Raw genomic sequence first — 9894 nt, forward strand, 5'->3', positions numbered from 1 at the left:
TTTTTTTTTTTTTTTTTTTTTTTTTTTGTAAACATCATGGACAACACATCCCTTTTTATAAACACATCCCTTTTGTAAATTTCAAATATCAATGAAATTATCTCTCACAAAAATAAATAAATAAAAAAAATGAAAGCTGTAATTATCACTAAGCATTCATACCAAAAATCGCATCCATCACTCCTTTAATCAAAAGTCCCCAGATAAAGAGCAAGGAATAAGAGGAGTATAATTTGCACTGACTTGACGATTATTATATAGAAAAAAAACCCTATCTAATCCTTAGATCATCAAACTACTGATCCCCCTCTTTTGTAGTTATATATATGAAGAAAACAGCTGCACTTGAGCCTTATATGTTTTATGAAGAAAATGAAACTCGTAATGATAAATTAGAATATTCTTATAGTAGAAAATGAATGCTCTCTTTTCACGTCCCTTGTTCACATGTAATCTAACATATATAGATTTCACAATGCTCTCCCTTTACAAAATACACCTTTCTAGTTGGTCGCAGATGCATATCTGGTTTAGAAAGAAGGTGGCATGGCATCCACTTGAATGCTACTTCAAAGGCAAAGTCATAAAAGATATAAGAAAAAATTAAGTGAGATATGTTAGAAACAATTCAACAAAAGGAAACGCATATGCACAAATTAAATATGATCAAAATAGTCAAACGATTTCTATCCATGGTCCATCAGTTAATGTCAAGTACTCCGACACATACCTTCCCCAGCCTGCCATTGACTTAATGATGGAAACAAAAGGACTCTCTGGAGCCAACCCTCGATTGTATTTTGAATAATATTTTCCTTTGAGCCCTCCACAGAGCATGAACCAGAATCATCAAACACAGTGTTTCTTTCACACATTGGACGAATAAGAAAACTCACAATCAGTGGAAGAATCCTTAAACAGTCAATATTCACTGCTTCACCAATGAAAAGTCTTCTAACAAGCAACTCAAACAGTGAACTAGCTTTGTCTCTCCCCCATATGTTTTCTTTTAACATACAGAAAAGAAGAGATGCGAGAGCTCTCAAGAATGGTTCTTGAATATCCTCTAGTAAGGAATCTGGATAAGGCCAAATATTGACGATGCTTTGAGCAGCCCTGCTACCGCAGAGAAGAGCCCCATCCAATAATATGTTGAAGGTGGAATCCAACAAGCTTTCATGTGAACAGCTCTTTTTGACATAAGCACAAAATAAAGGAAGGAAAGAACCTCTAGCATTACCTCCTGGCCAGTTCCATGTGCATAATATTTCAGCAACCAGCCAAGCACGGCAAGTAACCTCATTATTTGTCGCCTCACCAAGGCAAGGTGAAGAATTTTCAACTTGGCCAGAAAAAAATTTCTCAAGTCCAATCTTTGACATAAGCATGCTTGCTAAAGAAATAAGCTTGTGATTTCCAGATTTCTGCATATGAAACATCGGTGTATTTAACGTTCAGTATGCAATGTCTCATTGGAACTTTTACAACAGAAAACACAATTTCGGTCAGAGATTAGAAAACCAGTTATCAATGGCTTAATTAATTAAATGGATGGAAACAGAATGCATCAAAGAAGAAATGCTTGACAGAATGTAGCCTAGGCAGTGTACGACTATCACGTACTCCTAGAAGGACAAACTTTGTTAGGGGCCGACAGTAAAATTGAGCAGTGATTGCTATTTTATCGGCATAGAACATCTACCAAGCAACATAGATGGAAAACAATGGATGGTCAGATACCCGCTCTCTAATATGGGTGATTAACCCAATAAGACGAGGAAAACTCAAACATGCAGATACAAATTCAGATAGTCATATTTTTATTAAAAACCAAAGAATGATATATATTTATATCGTTATCAGAAAATACAGAATGAAATTGTCAAACTTCAGCATCCACAATAGTATTAAACTGTCATGAAGAAAGAAATGGTATAAATTAAACAAAGCCCACTCACGTGAATATCAAAGCCAATGTTTTTCGTATTTGAAGTGGCCAATTCATTTGAAGCCATGAAGTTGGGAGCAATCCAGAAAGGCCATGTATCACCCTTGATCAAAAGCTGGTATAACATATATTGTTCCTCTAAGTGATCCTGAGAGATTTGATCCTTAACTTCAAGCATCCATTGGCAGCACAAAGACACAATTTCTTCAGTATCTTCACTGAAGATGGCAGACCTAATAAACTGAATCAGGATACTTCCATATTTTTTTCTGTCGTGTGTTTTACAGTTCTTCCAAAACTGATAAATCTTTTGGCGTAGGACACGCACACGTCCACCAAAAAGCAACCTTTCTCTCCTTTCTTCCTTAAATTTGTCATCAAGCATATCGTCTTGTCTTTCTTCTATACTACAATCCCAGTCGATAGCATATATAGTAGCTAAAATACTAGGAAGTAGATAATTTTCTTCCCCTAGGTTGTATAAGCAAAAGACGCAGCGGTCAAGTACTTCTAGAGAAAAATGTGCGATCGCAACAACATCTGAAGAACTTATGGAATTGGGGAAAGAATTTCCAGGCTTAGGTATCAATAAAGAACATGAATTTCTTGCCCAACTTAAAGGAGAGTGCAATAAGAAACTAACTAATTTCTGAAATACCGCCTCGAATATAGCAATCAATGTATCTCTTGACACAAAAGAAGAGCAATCACTCTGTACTGAACCACCCAAAACAGAACTGCAAAGAAGAGAGATGATTAAGATTAAAACATAACACATCGAAACTGTGGACTAATATTTTAAATAGGACTCTACTAAGGCTAGGACTCAGTTTGCAAGAGTTATTTCATTTCTCAAAAACAAGCAACCTTCCACCAATCTTTGGATACATGCAAAAAAAAAAGGTAGGAAAATGGAAATTGTCTAGCCATTTCCTGTTGGTGTGTGTGTGCTCGCATACATATACATACACACACACACCCATACATACATACACACATCCATACATAGATACATGCATACATATACATATACATATACATATACATATACATATACATATATACTTCTTTTACAGAGGTGAAAGATGATCGAGTCATTTTCAAGAAACATGGCACTATATCAATCTGAATCATGAAATTCAATTCCCACTAGAGGACTTCCCGAGATGTAATGTATCCAACTTTCTAACTCCTGATTGTAAGATTATGCAGTTAATAAGGGAAGGGGAAGAGAAAAAGTTGGAAGTAAAATGTAACGTTTCTAATGTATAAAAATACCACAGTTTAAAAAGCAAGTGAAATGAAGATACTAGTTTTCATGGGCCACTCCAATTGAAATAAATGATTAAATCAAGAAAACTAGTAAGTATGAAATGGTTCAAAATGTGTACCATGTGTGATTCTAAATCGTAAATGTATCAGTTTTTTAGAACATAATTAGGTATAATCATTAAGACAAGAGATCTATAGTTTAGATACCATAAAAACTCTGTAAATGAACTTCTAAAGGGAGCCTGGGATTGCGCTATAGCAACAGCAGCAGATTCCAAATGCTCATGATGCCAGTTCCCAAGGTTAGCCTTCTGCCAAGTATTGGTGACATTTCTTGCGTCACTATTCGTAATTTTTCCTCTTGCTCTGTCTAAAAGCTTTGCCAACATGGCTAAACTTTCTGAGTTAATGGACTCAAGCACAACTCCAGTATGATCTAGATCAAATGAGTAACTGATAACAGAATTCCATTGATGGGAGAAATGTTCATCATCAATTAGCGTAAGCAAGAGATCTAATCGAGCACCAGCAGAGCAATTATTCCCTTGCAAACACCAAGGAACAAAAACTTCATTAAATATTTGCATGAATTGTCTTGCCTCCACATCTTGGGCCTCAACACCAGACAAATGAGTAGAGGACTTTCCATTATTACAAATAAATAGTTCTCGAACAATATTGCGAGGCCCAAAAACAGAAATAGCAGCAGATAGAAGCCTCACACCATCTGAAGATTCCTGATGTCAATGAAACAAGAATAATATAGTTTGAATTAGAAATATTTGAAGTTCAATAGTGGGAAAAGGCATAAGGTATTAGACATTAATACATTTTGGGAGTGATAGTCTGTGGGCCAAAAAGGCAGCCACAGAAACTGTGAGGCACGCAGGTTATCCACATTACAGCTTGGCATAAGTAAGATAATTAGTAATTAGGTAAAGAAGTTCAAAATAGCTTCTTAAAGAATTTCTGGAACAAGAGTTCAATTGTGGCAAAAGGCATAAGATATTAGACCTTTATACATTTTGGGAGTGATTGTATGTGGGACCAAAAGGGAAGCCACAGAAACTGTGAGGCACGCACGTTATCCACATTACAGCTAGGCATAAGTAAGATAACTGATAATTAGGTAAAGAAGTTCAAAATAGCTTCTTAAAGAATTACTGGAACAGGTGTTCAATGAATTCAAGTCATGCAAACCTGAGCACGTTGTTTCTGTGTTTTAGAATGAAAATTCATGTATTCCTTCTCTTCAGAATAATGTTTAGACTTGTACTCAAAAGAGAAGACTAAAATTTGATGCAATGCAACTATACTAGCTAACTAAATGTATAAACCTTTGGTTTCTATAGTAATTTAACCACCACATCCAAAAATAGAAAAAGCATAAGTGCAAAGAAGAAACACTTTGAATAATGTTTCCAAGAAGTATGAGATATTGCCTTACATGCGATCTTATAATCGGGAAAGCATTTGCCAGTGTTGGTCCTACCAAGATAGCCAAGGGCCAGATATCATCCTTGTCCATAGAAAGTTGCTCCAATTCTAATATAAATCCTATAATCTGTTCTATGGTTCCCGAGGCTACTTCTGTATTATCTGTCAACTGGAACATACTAATACAATTCTTCTGAAATTCCGTAGCAAAAACAGAAAGTAGATCATGTTCCACTAGGTAGATGCCGGATAGAATTTCAACAATGCATTTTCTCAAATCTTGTAAGTAGCTCATCGGATACTTTGTACTTGGTGTTTCTCCGGTCCTCTTGTTATTCAAAGGTGCACCTCCAGACAAGGCCCTGTCTTGATTCTTTAAACATTGAACGTCATGTAAGTAATCCTTCCATAAAAGGTTAACAAGAATAACATCAACGAGGGTAACTTGAAAATGAGCTAAGTCATCTCCACTGCAGAACCTGGGAGCAAAAAATAAAAGCAAATTACAAACCCAAGGTTAAAGCTTAATTCAATCATGTCCAGTACTGAATAAAGTGGCAGCAAAGAATCTCGTAGAAAAAAATGATCTCCCATGCTAAACTAGCAAAAAAAAGAAAAAAAGGGAGAAAAACAAGGTCAAGAAACTACGACCACCTTGATGCATTCTGTAGCCCCCAAAGAAAACATTCTTTAAAAGCCTGGAAAAATGCAAGCCTTTCTGCATTTGATGAATGGAATGGGTTCCTTCCAACCCATAAATTCTCGAAAAAGTTGAGGAGAAATTTCTGCTCTCCCACAGCACTAGGTGGAACTGTGTCCAAAAATAAAATCAAAGCTGGGTAGGAAATCAGTTGGGATCCAAAGCACCCATTTCTAAGAAAATTCCAAAATCTATTCAGTACAGTTTTCTGGACATTCACATATGTCCAACAGTTGGGCAGCCTTTTGGAAAAAAGTAATACTGCATCCCACATTGATGAATGGCAAGAAGGGTCTTTCTCCTGAAAAGCACCAAGGATAGAACCGGAAATAGTTTTCATGTTCTGTTCCTTAAAAGCATGAGGAATGTTTTTCACAAGGCTCTTTACGACTGAAAAGGTAGCAGATCGGACAATGGTACTTTTGGACTGCAACAGGTGTACAAAGTATTTATGCTCGGTGAACAACTTTTCAGCAAATGAAATAGCAGTTTCCCTAGACTTGGAAGCATGCTTTGTTTCACCACTGCCTTTCCCAGTCCCTGATCTTTCAGTCCGAACACTCACTAAGACATCAATTAATGTGGCTAGAGCAAGCAGTGATGAAGAGATAACCTGCGTTTGAAGACAGCAAGAAACAGCATAACAGCACAACTTAAAACAAAAATAAAATCATCAAGCAGAAAATAGTAGTATTTCCAATTAGGCAACTGGAAAATTGATATACAACATGAAGAGGAAATTCAGTCAAAGGAGAGAATATGATATGAATCACGACCAAGGAATTTTCATACCTCAAGGTCCAATTACAAGGACGAGAGCCAAGAAGCTACAACAAACCTTGTACACATATCTTCAAGCTACGGTGAACTCATCAAAGGAAATTCTAGAAGACGTTGGAGACCTCCCTTATATGTTGGGCAAAGTTGAGCTTCAAGAAAGAGATGCATTAAATGCACTTTAAGTTGCATTTAATGAACTCAGCTAAATTTATGGAACTAGTCTAAAGATGACTAATAAGCACATTTCATTCATTGCACTATTTAATTATAGTTTAAATATTTGTTTGCCATATTTAAGCTAATTTTTAATATAGGAGTTAAGGTTATATTGTAACCCACATAGGTTACCATATTCCACCTGGGTATTTCTCATTTACTAGCCAATTTAATTCGAGAGTTATGTGTCATATAGGTTAAGGTTGTAAAGGCTATATAAAGCCTTCTTTTCTTTGCTTAGAGACATCATTGTTGTAGCTTCTTGACTCTCATCCTTGTAATTGGACCTTGAGGTATGGAAATTCCTTGGTCGTGGTTCATATCGAAAGAGTATCTAACATGCAACATAAATATTAGGAACCATCCCTGTTCAAGAATAATTTGGGACATGAAGCTATTACTTTGAGGTAGTGAAGTCCCGTTATTGCACTAGCACTACTGTTGGCCACTACCATAATGCAGATAGAGATTTAATGAAAAGTAATAGGGAAAAGAAGAAAAGAGAAAAAATTAATACGCACGCTTGTGCTATGAGAAATAAAAAGACATGATCGTTGATATACAGTCAACCCTAGTAATAGACAAACATGAAGCAGAATCTAAGAGAGGGAGAATTTGAAAGCACACCTGCTGGTGCATCTCTTCCAATTCATCCTTAGCAACTACTTTATCTGACAAAGTGTCTGGTGTGAGCTTCAAGTTTTCCTCCAGGTATATAAATATCTCAGTTGTACATAAAATTAAAGCATCTACTCTCTTTTCCTGAGCAGGAAATGCTGCCTGTTGTTCACAGTTCATTTAAAGCGGAAAGTGTTAAAAGGTTCCATAAGAAATGAATTCATAAGTTGTTTGTAGATTGTTTTTTTTTTTTAAATAAAAAAAAAAACACAAATCTAAGTACGATCCAAGAAAATTTAGTGTTTAATGGAAATTGACCAGTCACACTGCAGTATGCCGCCAACTCAAGTTGGGGGACAGAGTGAAATCAATTGAGGTTCCAAAAAGCGATATGAATGCCAGACAGATAATCTCATTTGCAAAGGATATTGCCATTCGTTTTATATTCGTTAAAGAAATATGGATCTTTACAAATAAGGCCCTTGTTCTGTTTTCGACTTCTTAGAAGATAGCATAACCAAACTAGAAGAAAAGAAACTTCCAGAAACTTCTTTTTGTAATTCATAAAATTTACCAAGATTTTTTAGCTTACAAAACAAAGATGTTGCAAAACTTCCTTGCTTTAAAAACATGATGTATCAAAAGTGCCCTACAATTTTCACGTGCATAGTATTTTCCATTTTGTCTAGCAACACAATGAGAGGTAATTTGAGGAGTTTAAACCTATTTAGCACGGACACACTAATAAAAAAGAATCTAAATCATCTTTTATTTTTCTATATGTAAAAGTGCTCTCCAAAGAAGCTAAAATCAAAATGTGTGAAACTGCATGGTACTTGCACACAAACTATGCTTTTGATTGATCAAAGTCCCCAATTTGAGATCATGACCCCAACCCTTTGGACATTTATGTGTGAACCTTACTCTATCCATACACCCTCTCTCAAGTCATCACCAGTACTCTACTATAAATGAAAATGCTAATCAGTTTGGTAGTTGATAACATACCTGCAATGATTGCATTGCACTTTGAGAGACTTCAGAAACTGAATCAAATTGAGAAAACCACCATGGCCCCATCAGAGATTTCAGGTGCGGAGCTATCTCTCTCCTGAGGAACATGAAAGAAATCCCACAAGCTAATTTAGTGCCTAAGCCTTATGACCAAATGAATTGATTGGCTATATTACATTAATGAGACCTGGCAATTAACCATTGAACATATTAAATAATTGAATTCTGCCAATACTTGAACGTGTAAATATCCAAATCCAACAATAATAAGCCAGAAAGTAATTAAACAAAAAGGTTCGTGAAAATTTAAGGACTTCTTTATCAGTTTCTATAGGAATGAGGAGAAAATCAGTATATATCAGATGTCTACTTATAGTATAGTATGAGACTTATCCATAATCTTCGCAAGTATCTTTGTATTCAATAAATGCATTTCAAACAAAAAATAGCTTATGTTGTCAAGCTCATCATTACTCTACATATGATCTAGAAGCTTAACCACCAAACTAAGCAAAAGTTGCACTGAGATCAACATGCTACTCATGCAGAATTGAGAGTGATACAGATTTGGGAAGGGCAAAAAAGTACCCAGCAGCAATGACGAGATTGGTCATTGTCTCATGTGTGGCAAGTCGTACATCCCTATTATAGTCCATCAACAGTTTCTTGTATTCAAATACCTATAAAAGAGAAAGCTATCATTGAAAAAGAGCAAACATTTAAAAAATGCAGCACGATGCATAACTAAAGTCATAATATGACAACAAATAAAATTGGCTGGTAGACAAAATATTAAATAGTTAAAAGAGAAGAAGAAGAAGAAGAAGAAAGCAATCAAATCAAACATTAGACTAGAACTTCAGTTAATTATGCACCCTGGATAGTGTACATAAAAACTTGGGAGCTTTCCTATAAATCCAGCTAAACCATAAGGAAACAAGAAAGAACTTATCCACATAATATGCAATGGCTAAAAAGAAATGAGCAAAAGAGAATAATTTTGAAAAGAACAAGTAAAGGTAAATTCTTTATAGAAGGAAACGGTCATCTTTCAAGCATAACATATACATTTCAACACTCCTCCTTAGGTTAAAGACAAGCCGAAAGGCTTTGTTCCTATAGAAGTGTGAGACAATACCCTAAAGCGGATGGTAGTGAAGCCGTGGTTCAAAATTATACTACAATACAACTCAAAGTTGTTGGAAGGAAGCATAAGCGTCCATGAAGATCCATCATATTTTGCACAGTGGTCTGACCAGGCTGCATTACTAAATGCTAAATAGGTGAGAAAGGATGCTAGAAGAACACAAAAAGTAAATTGGGGAAATAAAAGGACTAAATAGTAAGGATTTCGTATATTACCCTACTTCAAAAGCTTCTTTGTCAAGACTTAGCAGAGGAAAATTAGTCACTTTGGGGATAGCTCAATGGAGGAAGATACTCATGGGAAAAAGTATCTTACATAGAGAGTTACTCAGTCAACATGTTCAAGCCATAATCATATACCCTTGTCATTGGAGAAAGTAAACCCCCAACAATTGAAAAGATTGCAAAGACAACTTCAGTTATCAGAGGGGTTGTCAGCCACTGAGTGTGGCAAGACCAACAAACTTAGAATGCCCCAGATTGCATGGGACACAGGAACTATAGGACATGTAGCTTCGTGAAGAAATGATGCCCACACCTTCCAAATGTCCAAACAAGCAATAGTCTAAATAATAATAAGGCAATCAAGAAATAGCTTTTGGTCACAAACGAATGGAATCCAGATTAGCTCGAAAAGAATCTTAGTGGTCCATGATATTGTCTGGGAACATGAGAAGATTGAAGACTAGAAGAAAAAGAGGCTTCTTGAGGAATTGAATTGTGATTCTGTAAGAGAGAGAGAGAGAGGGGGGGGGGGGGGGGG

At 35.9% G+C, this 9894-nt stretch overlaps 1 protein-coding gene across 2 annotated transcripts in view; it reads right to left on the reverse strand.

The window, feature by feature from the left end:
* The window catches only part of LOC111452200 (E3 ubiquitin-protein ligase listerin), an 18542-nt gene that overhangs the window by 5575 nt on the left and 3073 nt on the right, over positions 1–9894 (reverse strand). For both annotated transcript variants that reach the window (XR_002712106.1, XM_023092790.1), the window contains exons 5-12: positions 8574–8665; positions 7980–8082; positions 6981–7133; positions 5312–5970; positions 4668–5136; positions 3428–3957; positions 1959–2685; positions 731–1424 (exon numbers count right to left, since the gene is read on the reverse strand). Coding sequence is in view for 1 of the 2 variants with exons in the window: in XM_023092790.1 (XP_022948558.1) it covers positions 731–1424; positions 1959–2685; positions 3428–3957; positions 4668–5136; positions 5312–5970; positions 6981–7133; positions 7980–8082; positions 8574–8665 (3427 nt within the window). In the remaining variant the exon portion in view is untranslated. The remainder of the gene's footprint in view (positions 1–730; positions 1425–1958; positions 2686–3427; positions 3958–4667; positions 5137–5311; positions 5971–6980; positions 7134–7979; positions 8083–8573; positions 8666–9894) is intronic.

The sequence above is a fragment of the Cucurbita moschata genome, unplaced genomic scaffold (genome assembly GCF_002738365.1).
Source record: "Cucurbita moschata cultivar Rifu unplaced genomic scaffold, Cmos_1.0 Cmo_Scf00014, whole genome shotgun sequence".
NCBI lineage: Eukaryota > Viridiplantae > Streptophyta > Magnoliopsida > Cucurbitales > Cucurbitaceae > Cucurbita > Cucurbita moschata.